Below are 16,989 nucleotides of genomic sequence, written 5' to 3'. Positions count from 1 at the left end.
AAACAAAGGGTTTTAAGGCATTTTTCTATACTTTCCTTTTCTTCCTTCTTTCTCGCCCTTCTTTTTTCTGTTACAATGTATATCATGTAAAGTAGCTATTTAGGTTAGATAGGCTTATTTTAGTAATACTATATGATCATACTCTATTTACTCGAGTCCAACGAACAAATTTATTGGCTGACTTTCGTCAGCCAAAATAGAGTGCGCATTAGACTCGAGGACTGGAGAAACCTGGAGCAACCGGGAGAAACCAGGCCTGGCTTGAATCCCTGGCCTTTCTTGGGCCACTCCCTGCCTTTCTCCATCAGCAGGCTCCAAATCGGAGTACAGGCTCCTGCTCGTAACCGGGGTTTAGCAACCAGCAGTGGAGAATGAGCTTGAGCGCTCCTCTCCCACTGGCCCCGCCAAAGAGAGAGAAAAGAGAGCGCCCACAGGCTCCCCTCCCTTCCCTTGCTTCCTCACAAAGAGCCAGTGATGACAGACCTACCCTCAGCCCCCACCTTCACCGGTCTGCTGGCTTTGGCTGCCTCCTCCTCCTCCTTGCAATCCATGCTGGAAAGGGTGCTTCCTTCCTTGCCTCAAAAGCAGGCAAGGAATGAGGGTTTCAACACTTTTCAACACAACATTTGCCCAGCATTGGACTCTTTCTTACTTAGCCGCTCTTCAGGAGGCTGTGGTCAGAGCTCTACTTGCAGCCCCAAAACTTGCAATTCACCCCCCTGCCATCTGGGCCTTCAAGGAATTAAGGATCCCACCTCAGACAAAGGGAACATGCAGTAATGACAGTCTTTAATACTTCATTCCTTGCCTGGACTTGAGGCTGCTTCTGCTGCCAGATCCCCATTTCAGACCCAGGTGGCAGGGAGTTTGGTGGCAAGGAGAGACTGCTGACAACTGTTCAAGTGTCATTCTTGTGAAGACAATCCATTTCTTCTAGTGCTGCATTTCTCCATTTTCCCTTCTACTCATTGGCAGTTTCTGAACTGTATTATCAATGCAGTCTGCCTTTTAGTAGTCAGTGTTTTTATGGTGAATGTTTTCAGTACATTGCGATGTTTTGGTGCTAAATTCGTAAATACAATAATTACTACATAATGTTATTGTGTATTGAACTGCGTTTTCTGTCGATTTGCTGTAAAACATGATGTTTTGGTGTTTAATTTGTAAAGTCATAACATAATTTGACATTTAATAGGTTTTTCTTCATCCCTCCTTATTATGCAACATTTTCACTTATTCAACGTTCTGCCGGCCCGTTTATGTTGGATTAGCGAGATTCTACTGTAGATAGTAAATTAAAAACAAAATATTCTAGATTTGAAGTTATGTATAAAACTAACCATGAATTCAAACCAACAAATGATCAAGAGAGACTGTGGCTGAACAATAAGAATATATTTTAACAATTCTATGTGATGGCTGAAACTCTAAGTAGTACTAGCATAGAACTGACAGAGCTGTATTGTATACGTATATCACTATCTGAATGATAGGTGGAGGGATGAGAGATTTGGGAACAGATGATGTCACAAGATAACTGTATTATGTGAAATGTTTTGAAATTAGCAATAAACCTTTTTAGTTTAAAAAAAAGCCTTAAAAAACCAAGCCAGAATGTGACTAAACATCATTACTCAGAGGACCTTTGTTTCCGCTCCTGGACTGTGGAGTAACCAGCTGGACAAGATTCAACAGCTGAATGAACTGTCAGAATTTCAAGCACCGTTAAAGACTTTTCTATTCCAGATGGCCTGCCGTGTCAATTTTCACCTATGAATTTATATGTACATTTTATTCATACGAATTATTTTAATGTGTTTCAATCTATGTGGTTTAAATTGTTATTTTTATCTATGGTACTTAGCACCACGGTGGTCTGAGCCTCAGGGAAAACAGCCAGCCTTTGGAGCTGAATGGCACCGCCAGGGGTTTGCTCCTCACCTGAGGCATGTCCTGGAACCTTGAGGGCATCTAGGAGATCCCCACAGTCAGTGGGGAGACAGGTGGGGCAGGAGGGTTTTCCATTGGGAAAAATAAAATAAAAGAGATATGTCGAGATAAGGGAAAGCCCTTACTTTTGGTCATTGCAGGGAGGTTGGTGGTAGACCCCCGTGTCTCATAGCAGCAAAAGTTTAAGGTAGAATTCTACATCTGGGAGGAAATGTAGTGGGATAATAGGGTGGAACCCCTACTTCATGTCCAATTGTGTCTCACTTTAATGCAAATCAAAATCAGCTCCCTGAGCACGTTAGTCTTCTCCATGTCTTAGACTCTGGGTTAAATACAGAGATTATGATTTAACATAACCAGAATAAATAGATCTTGGTGAATCAAGTAACATGTTCCAATATGATAGCCAGCAGGTATAATGTGAATGAGCAAGAGGTTTGCATTTCCATCTTTATTTGCCTTTGTAAAAAATAAATACTACAAATTTAAGTGGTTACAATGATTTTTTTCTATGTTTTGAAGGGAAAAAACATGGAACCCTTGAAAGTCACATTCTCAGAGAAGCTGACACAGTCTCATTCATACAACCACCCATTCCTGCTTCATCTATTTGTGTTATGAAATGTTCTGACTAGTCATTCCAGACATACCCCTCGTCCCTGTGCCTATATGAAATTCACTTTTTATAATGCAAATTGGCAAACAACTGACTTCTCTCAGTAAGCCAGCCAGCACCTTGTTTTCACAAGGTTTCATCTCTTAAATTCGTATTAAATATTCTTGGAAAGCATCTAGTACACAGATGCAATGTGTGGGAAAACTTTGAGGCCCAGGCCATAGTTTGTGATGTCTATAGGACGTGTTGTTATCCAGAGCTCAAGGACTTGGATTACTTCAAGATAGATTCCTTTATTGGTGTCAGTTCACATATACTCACAATATGGTAGCTGAATATAAAACCCCACAAGACTGTTGTGGAGCAATAGCCACAAAAAAGAGAGCCATGTCCTTGAACATTGTAGATCGGCTGCAGAACATGGCATTCTTAAATATACTGATCTTCATCTTGACTGTCTGTGAGCAGTGACCATTGGTCTGCTTCATTTCGTAGGGAATCCTCCATGTGTCTTGATGCTCGGCCTGAAGTCAATGAGCAAAGGGAGACTTGACTGATATCATCCCACGCCCCTGCCTTTGGATGGTCTCGCCTCCTGTCATCCATTCCAACATGAACACTAATCTGGGAAGGAGTCAGTGGCTTCATGCGCCCATGAGCTTGTGCTTCATATGTCTCCAAATCTGGTTTTGTGTAGCTGCAGAAAGTAGATAGACACACATCATGAAATGTTAAAGGTTCAAAAAATTGATCTGTAAATAATAGGCGACTGCAATGACTCCTTGTAAGTAATGGGCTTATGGCTCTCAATATGGGCCTTCTGAATGGCAGAAAGCATTTGGCATATACAATAACTGGCATAATCAGTGGACCTATCAATAACAGCAGTAATGTTATTAATGTTCCCTGACCCACTTATGTTAGAAGTTTTTCTGTCTTCTTTAATATGACTGTAATAAGGAATAGATACAATAAAATGAAAGCTGCCCTTAAGGGAAAAATATGACTGGTAACTTCTGCTTGAAATATAGGGTTTAACAGTCTGGTAGGTTAAAAAAATTTAAATTGTGGTTTTGGTGCATAAAGCATTAAAATTTGATCAATTAAACATTTGAATAGAAAACCATCAGCTCTAGTGAACTGTGTGTATTCTTTTTTAAAGCAGACTGCTGTGATTTTTAGACTTCCCTCAATGCTAGGACATATCCCTTATCAAAACAGAAAGGGGAAGGAAAGAGAAACAGCTATTAGATCTTGTTCCACAACCAAATTAGGAGAAGCCCACTAAAAGATGCAAAGGAACACACATGGGAGGCTGCATTGAAAAATGCTCAGAGAACAGCAGTCACACTTTTAAATCCAGCTCCACGTCTTTTAGATTAGATTGTAGATAGACACAGTATCATAGCCAGAAAAAAATGAGCTCCTCCAGGTATTTTGGACTTCAGCTCCCAGAAATCCAAGTCAGTTTACCAGCTGTTAAGAACTGTGGGAGCTGAAGTCCAAAATATCTGGAGGAGCAGAGTTTGAGAAACACTGCTTTACATTATTCCCAGTTCATCAGGGAACCACTCTGAAGGAACACTATGCTAGTGACAGATTCTGGAAAATGAAGATAGATGAAACTACAACCTCAATGTTGACTCTCCTCTCAGTGCTAATTTTCTGTTTCCACCTCTTGTAATCTTACTTGAGGAAGCCCACCTTACTTTTCCCAAACTCATCTTACCGGCCTTCAGCTCTGTCCACCAGACTTGGTACTATTGCCCTTCAGGGAAATTCTACATAAAATTAGCTGATGTTATGCACATGGCTATGATTCCAAAAAAACACTTCAAGACTTACCATTTGAGCTGCAGGGAAGAAAGCAAAACTGACACTGAAGATGCTGCCATGGCTGCTGACCCCATCCATGGTTGCAACACAATTTTAACAGGCATAAATACTCCTGACATAAGGCAACACAAAAAATACACAGTAACAATTCAAAATGTGTTTAAGCAAGAATCTCTATACAAAATGGAAAGATGAGCTGATTCATTATAAAGTATCCCTCCCTAGACCAAGTTCACTTTCCCTATCTCCTGCCGAATTCTGTTTTAATGGAGGAGGCTATTAGTCAAATGCACTTTCTCAAAAACCTTTTCATTTGTCAAGCTCCAAAGCAAGTAAGGTCAAAGCCCAAAGAATTAGAAAGTTGGGTTATAGCAGTAATGAAAGAGCCTGACAGAATTAGATTACTAAATAAACAGGATTTTTTCCCGATATTTTGAACTGATTTTTTAAAAAGTCTATCTATATAGGGTTTAACTACATTTCAATAATAATCTTTTATCTGGACCTTTTTTCACTGTTGTATGGCATCTCGAGGGCCCCTGGTGCTGCAGTGTGTTAAAGCACTGAGCTGCTGAACTTGCAGACCAAAAGGTTGCAGGTTTGAATCCGGGGAGCGGAATGAGCCCTGCTGTTAGCCCCAGCTTCTGCCAACCTAGCAGTTCAAAAACGTGCAAATGTGAGTAGAGCAATAGGTACCGCTCCAGTGGGAAGGTAATGGCACTCCATGCAGTCATGCTGGCCACATGACCGGCTCTTTGGCTTAGAAATGGAGATGAGCACCAACCCCCAGAGTCGGACACAACTGGACTTAACGTCAGGGGAAACCTTTACCTTTACCTATGGCATCTCGAATCCTGTTTCTTGAAGAAAAGGCAGAATCTAGCATTGCCTCAACCACAGAGACTCACATGCCATCCCAAACCAAAGAGAACGAGGTATTAAAATGTCAGTCCTTTCACTTCCTCCCTTCTTTCTCCTCCCTCTTCCCTAAAAGGATAATTCATGGGGAATGTCAAATTATTATGAAATGGTCATGTCAATTATTAGTCACAGCAAAGCCTTTTAAAGAGGGGTAGAGAAGAAGTTCAATATAAGACTTCAGCTCATGTTCTCTTTGGCTATTACATAAAGGTGCTAAAGTCATGTTTGTGGGCTTCTGTGAGACATAGGTTGGCAACAATGCAGCAATCCCAATAATCATGTGGTCCTCTCCAGATGGGAGCAACTCTATGTGAGGCCTGCTGTATCAGTACATGCACCACCACATTCCCCTTAAAAAGGCCTTAACTATAGGCAACATAGTATAATTACTAGAGATATTACATAACAGCCAATCAATCTCCCACTTCTTCAACATTCAAGCCAAATGCTCCTAATCATCACTTACCTGCTGCTATGGGTATGCCAAGTAGATTGTATATTAAGGCCAAGATGAGATTTATTCGTATTCTTTTTACAGTCCTTTTGGAGAGATGGATACTTGCAACCACATCTAGTAAATCATTCTACAACAAGAAGGGAGAAAAATCAGGTTAATTTGTAATTTTTAAAAGTTCTATTAATTCAAGAACATCTGAAAACATCTCCCCCACCCCCCGGTCCCACTTTATATATTATGGACTCACACGAATAAGAACAACATCTGCTGCTTCTATGGCAACATCTGTGCCTGTGCCAATAGCAATGCCAACGTCAGCCCTGGCCAGGGCTGGTGAGTCGTTGATCCCATCTCCAACCATGGCAACTTTCTTCCCGGCTGCCTGCAGTTCCTGGACCTTGGCTACTTTGTGAGATGGAAGGACCTCAGCAAAGACTTTTCTGATCCCAACCTAAGTGCAGAAGGATACCTTGTATTAGGACAATTGGACCAGAGAGTAATGACAGGGTGAACGACTTCAGAAACCTTGAAAAATGGAGAAAGGGAAACCTTGAAAATTGGGGATGAGAAACTGTATCAACAGAGTGCTGCTGGATAATAATAATTATTATTATAATTATAATAATTATTTATTTATTTATTTATTTATTTATTTATTTACTTATTTATTTATATTCTGTCCTATCTCCCCAAAGGGACTCAGGGCAGATTCCAAACATAAAAAGCAAACATTCAATGGCCAAACACAACCATACACCCATAATAACAAAAATTGAAAACCCAACATATAAAAACAAATTATGATTCAACAACTAAAATTAAAAATTAAGTTTAACTAACTTACGTAAGTAAGTAGCAATAACATACCAGTAGTTTACTGTGTGACTATGTCATGATCTCTTCCACTAATTTCCCTTACTTGATTACAATATGTAACACGATTTTTGTACTTGAGTTATAAATGTCATTTTCCTAAATTGTTCCAGTATAAAAATATGAAAAAATTATTTAACTACAAAAATTTGTAGCACATTTTGCTATAGTTTTTCACTGAATATCTCAGTCTCAACCAATTCAACGTAGTTTGTGGCAGCCACAAAAATGAGGTTTCTGGGGTATAAGAACTACTTTCAAAGTAAGAACTGCACAATTAAACAGGAAATAATACTTTCAATCCAGGAATAGAAAAAAATTGTTACATATTGTTATTGTCATAGTTTAAAAGAATGCACTGGATTTCTTCCTTCCCCCTCACAAAGAAGGCTGGAATAAAACATCATCATTAATGTTGGCATGCTTCACAAAAATGATTTTCATTCAGTTGAAGCATGTTAGTTTAACCAGCCTATTCGTTAGAAGGATTCAGGTTTGGATACATGGGAACACTCTGCCATGTAGGCATTCAACTCTGAGATACAGGTTATTTTTACATACATTTACATACAATTCTAATTGGTTAATCAAAAGATCAATCACTCTCTCATGCTCCAGTCAGACCAGACAGCATACCTGAGTTGCAATGGCTTTGGCTGTTTTTCTGTTGTCTCCTGTAATAAGCACCACATCCACTCCCATGTTTTGCAGTATGTGCACAGCTAGAGCTGCCTCTGGTTTGACTGTGTCTGCTATTGCAATCATGCCACAAAGCACACCTGAAGAAGAAGAAGACACAAATATTTATTTATATTGATATCAAATCTGAGTCAGTTAAGAAGACACCTTCTTGTGGATTTAGCATTCAAAAGCATTCAAAAGCAAATGGTTCCATACAAAAATACTGTGAGCTTTCCTTTCCCACCCTGTCTTTATATTCTTAGTTCTGTAGCCCCACTAGTCTTTTTTATGGGCTATAGGCTCCCTCTGCCACTCCCACCGCCCCCACCCCAAAGAAATCTTGTTCAAAAGCCATTTCCCATTCTTGCACTCTTCACATAACACTCTGAAAATACTTCCAGTTTCTTTTCCTTTGGCTTTAAAAAATATTCAGCCTGGTATAGATCTTAAGCTGCCTCAACATCAAAAATTATCCCACTGACATTGTGAATTTGCCCCCTCTTGGTCTACTCTACCCCATCATCTGGCAAAGGTGGGCTCCCGCTGGTTACAAAGGACACAAAGTGTATTTAAATATCTCTAGAGTACCATCTATAGCCACCAATACAGCTGTGTGTCCTTTCATTTCATGGCTCATCATTGCTTCATGGACGTCGTTGGAGATGTGCAAGCCATTACGTCTCATCCATTCCCGATTTCCTATCAACACTGCGTAAGTCTGAGGGATGACTGCATCTGTCCGATACAAAAATATAGCTGCATGAAAACTTAAAATGATTCAATCATTTCCACAAATTACAGAGAAGGACACAGTTGTTTTATAGAATATGGGAATGTTGTTCCTATTGCTGAAGTAACACAGCAATTGCTGCTCTCTTATGAAATACCAAAAACCAAGGTTTTTTAAATTTTGTTTTGGTTTTTTTTAGTGTTAGGTCCATCCTCCCTTAGCTAGCTAATACTAAAAACATTTTGGAAATTACTTAGAAGCAGGCAGCTTTTCATAGTTTGACAGTATCTAAAGCACATAGACACAAATATTCTAAGCATCATGGTGTATAGTGAGCCCTCAGTGACGAAACGGGTTAAACTGCTGAGCTGCTGAACTTGCTGACCAAAAGATTGGCGGTTTGAATCTGGGGAGCAGGGTGAGCTCCCACTGTTAGCCCCAGCTTCTGCCAACCTAGCAGTTCAAAAACATGCAAACGAGAAGGTAATGGCACTCCATGCAGTCATGCTGGCCACATGACCTCGGAGGCGTCTACGAACAATGCTGGCTCTTCAGCTTAGAAATGGAGATGAGCACCAACTCCCAGAGTTGGACACAACTAGATTTAAAGTCAGGGGAAAACCTTTACATTTACCTAGCATGGTATGTAAAACACACACCAGTGTCCAAAGTTCTGTAGTGGAGAATGTAATTACAAGAGTCTTATAAAAGACCTTATTTTCATTACATACTCCCTCTCTTAGTAGTGGTACTAGTGGTACAAGGATGTACATTTATTATGTGTAACAACTAAACTCTACTACAGAGTGAGGAGGGGACAGTGAGATGGGATACCACCTAATACCTGACCTGGATTTGGATGACATGAAACAACTTAAGATTCGACAACTAAGGAATTGGTTCAGATGAATGTACGACCTGATGATTCAGGAACTACTAATTTAGCAGTCCCCCCTTAATGTATTACTTACCACTCAAGTCTGAGATGAGCAGCTGTAAACTCTGTTGTGTCTCAATTCTGTCAGCCTCACCCACCACGGCTTCAATGCTGCTGACATTACAGCTTATTCCACATCCAGGAACTGCTTGGAAATCTTTGCAGTACCCTAGGATCTCTGTGCCAAGCTCCTGCAACAATTAAGGTTTTAAATAAACCTTTGCTTCTTCAAGTGTGCAGCACAAATGGAAGCTACATTAAGATCATCTACAACAAAGTGCTGACGCTACCGCTAAAATAACAGCCCTAAATGGGGTTCTTAAGACAAGGGAAAGATCTGTGCAGCCTATAAAACATAGATAGTGTGAGGCCAGGCTTCATTCTCACGATATGCCAGATGATTTTTTTCCCTATTTCCCTGAAGATAACAGTGGATTTAAAAGCAAGAATGGCATCAAATTAATATGTAGGAAAATCAACATTTATCTTGGGTTCCACTTTATTTTTAAGGCAACAGGTAGCCCCCCTGAGATGGTGAAGGAGTCTGGGTTGAAATAGTGCCTGAAAAACATACTTTTAGGGGCTACAGTTTGCTAGGCAGCATTTTCTCTAGGCAGATACCCTGGAGCTATTGGAGGAAAATAATGCTTTGACACATACAACACAAGGTTATTTATTGCAAAAGGAAGAAGGCATTCCTTTCTTGAATTCGGTGAAATATTCACCAGAGTGTGTATGTGTGCATTCACTTGCACAAGTCTGCATACACACTGAATGACCAGCATCATAATCCAAGAGATTGGACAGTTGGTTTAGATTACAAATTCAGGTAATACAAATCCTCTGTTGGCTTCCATCCTCCCCCACCATGTGCAATATTGTGCGGGACCTGAAGTCTGCAGCCTTTCAGGATCCTTTCTCGGCTCCATATTGGGTTTCCAGGCACTAGAAAAGCACCTTTTTCAATTTCCCACTCAAGCAATAAAATAATCTTTCTATCTCTAGGTACTGCACAGTGCCTTTTGGAAATGCAGTATCCTAGCAAGGTAAAGGTTTTCCCCTGACATTAAGTCTAGTAGTGTCCAACTCTGGGCATTGGTGCTCATCTCTAAGCCAAAGAGCCAGCATTGTCAGTAGACATCTCCAAGGTCATGAGGTTAGCATGGAGTGCTGTTTCCTTCCTACTGGAGTGGTACCTATTGATCTACTCACATTTGCATGTTTTTGAGCTGTTAGGTTGGTAGAAGCTGAGGCTAACAGGGAGTTCATCCCACTCCCTGGATTCGAACTGCCAATCTTTCGTACAGCAAGTTCAGCAGCTCAGCGGTTAACCCGCTGTGTCACTAGGGGGCTCCATCCTAGCCAACCTTGGCTTAAAACACTCTTCTGAGAAAAGTGTAAGTGAGCTCTAGAAGAAAGCATATCCACTGCTTCACTGCACAACCGTCTATAATAGCACAAATTTTTATCCCAGACTATGCTTGGAGGGATATTTCTTGAGTCCAGGTTATGCAAAACCATCATGACTGGATTTTGAGAGGTTGCTTCAGGCATAACATGGTTGATAAGGGGAATAGCAGGAAGGAAACCTCCTGCTAGCATATGCTGATCCTCAGGTATTTTCTCAGGTGCTAGAGATGATTCCAGCAAAATATCTCAAGAGGTTGGTACCAGCAAGCTGAATGGCAACAGCTTTGGATTAGAGTTATTTATGTCTGAAGATCAGGGAATGGGACAGTGGTGAGGACCTCATGACTTTATCATCTCTCCAAATTTTTAATTATCTGTGGCATCAGAAAGCATCATTTCCCTGGCATTGCCTTTCCTCAGGCAGGATCCCTAAGCAGGCTGGTGAGAGGAGAAAATGCAGCTCCTCCAGCCCTTGTCCATGCCAAGTGTTAAAGGTGTTCTTCTCCCTGATGTTCAGATAAGATGCTTCAAATGGCCTTTGACAGGCACTAACAATTTCAGTGTTGGGTACAAATGACAGAACTTTCCTGTTAAACTGATATTAAATGTTCACCAAAAGGGCCTACCTCTTTGCAGTATTTGGTGACAGCCATTCCTAGAGGATGCTCACTGCTGGCTTCTGCTGTGCCAATAACTGCAAGTACTTTCTTCAGAGAGAGAGAGGTCCCTGCATTTCCAAGCAAGAGGACTCGCATGACCTTTGGAACGCCATAGGTGATAGTCCCGGTTTTATCAAACATCACGGTCTTTATCTGCAAGAAACAAATCAGGCAGATTATAGGCTTTTGCCCTAACCTGAAACAAATCAAGAGTTGTCCTCTCAAGTTCTACAGAGGACAGGATACTTAACCAAATGACGCCTCTGCCCAGGCCTGTAGCGAGGGGGCAGTTTTAGGGGTTCAACCCCCCCCCCACGAAATTTTTCAGGTTATAAAAAAAACCTGGTTTACTCATGAATTTTAACTTGTTAACCAAATCCCCATGCTAAGTCTATGAGACACAAAACATTAAGAGTCCCTCCAGGCATTATCTCAAGCAGATATTGACAGGTTTGTAGCGGGGAGGGGTGTGTGCTAGGGGTTAAACCCCCCCCCCCCGAAATTTTCAAAACCCCCCCCCAAAATTTTTTTCTGGCTGGGGCCCTGCCTCTGCCACACAAATAGCTACCACAGACTTTGTTCATTTTTTCTCTCTATTTGCAGCTTGCAGTGTTAATTATTTTATCCCAAAGTCTATTAATAGCTGTTCTCTGGGTTTTTAATTAAAACAATTAAAATAAGATAAAGAATAAGATTTTTTTTTGTACCAATCTATCTCAGAATTAAAAAGAAACTCAGATGAGAATAGGAATGCCAGGAATTCCTAGAAAATAGACTAGGTACTTGGATGGGAGACATCAGGCCACATTTCAGAAGAAGGAACTGGCAAAACCACCTCTAAGTATTCAATGCCTAAGAAAGTACTAGGAAATTCATGGGTCACCATAAATTACCATCCTTTAGCAATTTCCAACACATTTCCCCTGTGTAGGGGAGCCATCTCTGTGAAGACCACAAAGTTACACAAAGTTACACTCTAAGGTAAAAGTAAAGATTTTCCCATGACATTAAGTCTAGTTATGTCCAACCCTGGTGGTTGTTGCTCATCTGCATTTCTAAGCCAAAGAGCCAGCGTTGTCTGTAGACACCTCCAAGGTAATGAGGCCGGCATGACTGCATGGAGCGGTAATTATTGATCTACTCACATTTACATGTTTTCGAACTGCTAGGTTGGCAGAAGCTGGGGCTAACTGCGGGAGATCACCCCACTCCCTGGATTCGAACTGCCAACCTTTTGATCAGCAAGTTCAACAGCTCAGCGGTTTAACCCGCTGTGCCACTAGGGGCTCCAAAAAAAGTTATACCCTAAGCACCTTTATGCTAAAATTTAAGACTATTCTATAATTCTAAGACTTCAATCCTATATATTTTTCACAAAAGCAAACCCCTGTGAATTCTTAAAGGCTTACTTCAAAGAAGACCTAAAGAGAATTGCACTGCAAGTCTGTAGTAAGATTTGTTTAATAATAATAATAATAATAATAATAATAATAATAATAATAATAATAATAATAATTTTATTCTTGTACCCCGCCTCTATCTCCCCGCAGGGACTCAGGGTGGCTTACAAATGCAAAAGAGTATACATACAAAAACATCAAATAATGATGGTAATGATACCTGATGGTGAAGTAGCAAAAAGTTATGGCTATCAATTCCCACCTTGGGGCCAAATCACAATCAGCATGAATTAGCAATAAATCTTAACCTTATGTGCCATTTCCAGAGGTTTTCCACCTTTGATGAGAATGCCATTCTGTGCAGCAACTCCGGTGCCCACCATAACAGCTGTTGGAGTGGCCAGACCCAAGGAACAAGGGCATGCGATGCACAGGACTGTGATAGAGGTCTGGAAAGCAAATCGGAGGATAACCTCTGCTTTTGGGATGCTTTTACTGGGATGCTAAAAGAGAACACAAGAAATATTTGCTCACAAGGAAATCTCGTGCAGTTATATTTCTGAGGAAGAAAACAGCAAAACCACCTGAGAATTCCTTATTTAAGAAAACCCTGTGAAATTCATGGGACTGACATAAGTAAACAGGCAACTTGAACATATACACACACAAGCATTAGAAATACTAAACATTAAAAATATTTTTAAAACTAACACATATACTTAATTGTCATCCCTACTTTAGTTTTGGAGCTAAACAACCACATTAATACTTGAAAATGTTTTCTTTCTATTCTTTAGTAGAAACAAGGGAGCCTGGCCTAGATTTTAAAAAATCACAATGTATTCCTAGCAATCTTTATTCATGTTATGTCTAGTTTTTAATAGAAAGCTATACTTATTCCCTGTATTCAGATCTGTTTATTTCCTGTTTGCATCTAAGGAGAAAACCTTAGCTATATGTTTCTGAGTCTACATGCAAAATACTAGGTATGTTTGTGTTCCTGCATGTGAACATATGTACAATGAATAAACAATACTTACATGAAAGTACTTCTGTACAATATCAAAGTTTACAAATCCAATTATAATCCAGGTTACTAGAGTTACGGTTGAAATGATTACTATAAATGGGACAAAATATCCACTAAATTTGTCAGCCAGCTGCTGGATGGGTGCCTGTAAATTCAGAAAGTAGTTTATTTTACATTTATGTGCAGTGCAAGGAAGGATACATGACCTCTGTTCATCATGCCAAATGGCAAGTATATGTTTGGCCTAAACTTCCCATCAGTCTTAGCCAGCATAGTCAATAGTGGCAATTGTCATTCAAATATATCCTCCCTCCCTCTTACTCTTTGGTGGACTATGGTTGCCCCTTCTTGCTGTATGAGCGGGTGGTTCAGACAACAGTCTTATGGCTAGACAAGCAAAGGGTGCAAGAAGGAGGACCAGAGACTAATACCGGTCCTCTAATCAGAAATTTTCACATGGATCTTTGGCCATATGACCACCAAGGCCCCTGTCTCTCAAAGGACTAGCTTTTGCACTTTCTACCCTAAGTGGCACATGTTGTCTCTGACTATTGGCCACCCAAACTCACCATAACTGTATTCATATATCCCCTGTCCTGCATTCACAAAATCACAAAGTTGCAGTGTCAGTAACCGTAGGCACTCAGGAACAAATAACCATTAACAGATAAATCTTAATACACTTCTCTATTTCCAAGTCATACAACAAGTTAGAAAGTCGAACCTACAGTCTTAGCCTCCCCACCTTCTCCCCTTGTTGTCTTTCAAGTCTTTAAGTGTTTACATATTCCCAAGACACTGCCATCTATCTGAATAACAATTATCCGCTATCTATCTGGTTCCCAGCCTTGAGCAGCCAGATGGCCTCTCATTTACAACTCATTACATGACAATAATTTACAATCCCAAGATGGCATGATATGCTCTTCAGATTTCTTTTCAAGATGAAGATGCGATTCATGACATGCAGGGTATCTTACATACATTTGGTTCAACCTTGTTGCTTTGCAAAGATCTCCTTCACACTACATTGTTACAGCATTTTGACCTCACATTTATTATCATGGTTACATTCTCTAGTATCCCAGAATCTGTCGTTTTGTAAATCACTAGAGCTCTCTGGCAAAAATAATCCAAATTATTTACAGAAATCTAAATTCCGTAGTAATGGAGTCAAGGTAATAAAGAGGCTAGGCTGAAAGGCCTCTTTCAATGGCAACCCTATAACCTCTGAGGCTGGCTTCCCAATGGGGCTCAGAGGTGAGGAGATGGAATACACAGATTTATTTGCAAATAGAGCTGCAGGTGACTGCTCAGAAAGGAAAGCGCCACATGAATGAAGTATCTCATAAGGTTCTTATAGGTTTTTACAAGTACATTTCACACCTTTAAACATCCTGGTTCTCAGTCTCATGCCCCTTCTTGTCTTTCAATTTATCTCTTTCTCTTTTCATCCTACACATGACACTTGGATCAGTTGCTCATCAAAACAGCTCAGGAAAGCAATTTCCCCACAATTTCCTGATTACAATTATTCAATATATCGATCACAATTTGAACCTTCTCTCTTCCTTTGAAGCACCCATTTGGTCAAAATCAAAATACCATCTTTCTTTGAACTGTCTTACATCTTAAGACTTAAGACTGCTGATCCTTCCTTTATGATCCTGGCTTTTCCCTTCAGTAGTTTTCCCTTGCATAGCTAAGGGGCCGATGGGCTTAATAGTTGGGCTCTGTGTTTTCTCACAGCAGACTTCCTCAATTAATTCTTTCTAACACGGAGGAGTCCATTTTCAATTGATTTCCTAGGCTAAAGCAATTTATTTAATCAAACTATTCTTCATACTATTGCTATTTATTTATTAATCAAATTAAATTAGGTGTCCCTTGTCCCCTTCAGTAATTAAACAGACATCCAAATGTTACAACTGTGAGTGTGAAAGTTTCCTTGTTTGGAGGCATTTGGGGAGCTGGGCAGCTAATGGGGCTTCAGAAAGCAAGCAAGCAGAGAGACAGCATGGACTAGGCTTTCAGTAAAGTTGGGGAGAATTGACAAGACATTAAGTGGCAAAATATGGGACATAGCAGGCATCACTTCTCAGCCTACCCTAAATTTGAACGCTTAAATACTTTTTTTTAACTTTTCTGTATAAAGTGCATATGTTCATAGCCAAAACAGACACTCTAACTGAAAACCCCATAGCCAGTAAATAGATATATTTTACCTTTGACATTTGAGCTTCTTCTACCAGTTTCACAATTTGAGCTAGGGTGGTATCAGAGCCAACATGAGTTGCACTTACAAGCACAGAGCCGTGTGCATTGAGAGAGCCTGCAATTACAGTACTGCCAGGTTTCTTAACAACAGGCATGGCCTCCCCTACAAAAACAAAATAAGTGAAACCAATACATTTTAAACAATATTTCTCTAATTTCATAACAAGGGTGGATTTGGGCAACACTTGGATTACAGCAGGGGCTATCTGCAGCCATTGCTGTGTTCCTGTTGCTGAATTTGATGGAGAACTAACAACCTCTGTTCCCCCCAAAAACCCTAGTGTATGCTTCCTGCACACCTTCCTTTAGAGCAGCGGTTCTCAACCTGGGGTCCCCAGAGCAAGCCTGCACAACTTGTCAGTAGTAAGGGGCCAAAATTAAATAGGCTAAGCCTCTTGGGGTCGTAAATAAGTTAGCAAGGGTTGGACTAGATGGCCTTTGCTGTGCCTTAGATACTAAGATCACCTGGAGACCATCTATACTGCAGAATTATAGCATTTAATAATAATAATAATAAAACTTTATTTATACCCCGCCACCATCTCCCCAACCATCTCCCCCCATGGCTTCACACTATGAGGTTCTGGATTTTGTAGGAGTCTGAAATATTGCACAAAACTACAAACCCTAGAATCACATAAGCCATGGCAGTTAATGTGGTGTCAAACTCCTATAATTTTGCAGTGTGGATACAGCCTTGGAGGTCTCTCAGTCATGAGGCTGTTGTAGATTGAACTTTACTTAAGGGCAGTTTATGATAACAAACAGACACTATACTTGAGTTTAAACACACCCGAACATAAGCCGAGGCACTTAATTTTACCACAAAGAACTGGGAAAACTTACTGACTCGAATATAAGACTAGGGTGGGAAATGCAGCAGCTAGTGGAAAATTTCAAAAATAAAAATAGATACTAATAAAATTACAACTGAGGCATCAGTAGGTTAAATGTTTTTGAATATTTACATAAAACAGTAATTTAAGATAAAACTGTCCAACTCTAATTACCTATATACTCAAGTATAAGCCAACCCCGAATATAAGCCAGCCAGGACCCTCACTCAAGTATATATGGTACTTAGATTCTCTGTGTAGTCCCTGAGGGATAATGCACTGCAGGGTGAGAGCCCTACAGCAATCCTGAAGCTAGACTGCAGCTCCCAGCTTTTTTCACCCAGCTGTCTTAGGTTGCTGAGATTTGCAGTATATC

At 40.3% G+C, this 16,989-nt stretch overlaps 1 protein-coding gene across 6 annotated transcripts in view; it reads right to left on the bottom strand.

Moving 5' to 3' along the window:
• Nucleotides 1–2,839: 2,839 nt before the first annotated feature.
• atp7b (ATPase copper transporting beta) overlaps nt 2,840–16,989 on the bottom strand; it is a 43,521-nt gene continuing 29,371 nt past the window's right edge. For all 6 annotated transcript variants that reach the window (XM_008115716.2, XM_008115724.2, XM_008115710.3 and 3 more), the window contains 11 exons: nt 15,726–15,880; nt 13,511–13,645; nt 12,779–12,973; nt 11,038–11,223; nt 9,036–9,192; nt 7,923–8,069; nt 7,290–7,432; nt 6,028–6,231; nt 5,790–5,907; nt 4,412–4,514; nt 2,840–3,263 (listed from right to left, as the gene is read on the bottom strand). In XM_008115716.2, the coding sequence (XP_008113923.2) occupies nt 2,996–3,263; nt 4,412–4,514; nt 5,790–5,907; nt 6,028–6,231; nt 7,290–7,432; nt 7,923–8,069; nt 9,036–9,192; nt 11,038–11,223; nt 12,779–12,973; nt 13,511–13,645; nt 15,726–15,880 (1,811 nt within the window). In that variant the 3' untranslated portion in view covers nt 2,840–2,995. The remainder of the gene's footprint in view (nt 3,264–4,411; nt 4,515–5,789; nt 5,908–6,027; nt 6,232–7,289; nt 7,433–7,922; nt 8,070–9,035; nt 9,193–11,037; nt 11,224–12,778; nt 12,974–13,510; nt 13,646–15,725; nt 15,881–16,989) is intronic.

This window comes from Anolis carolinensis, chromosome 1 (genome assembly GCF_035594765.1).
Source record: "Anolis carolinensis isolate JA03-04 chromosome 1, rAnoCar3.1.pri, whole genome shotgun sequence".
In the NCBI taxonomy this organism is placed as follows: Eukaryota; Metazoa; Chordata; class Lepidosauria; order Squamata; family Dactyloidae; genus Anolis; species Anolis carolinensis.
Note: the sequence above shows the minus strand (reverse complement) of the source record. Positions and strands in the feature narration are given on the sequence as shown.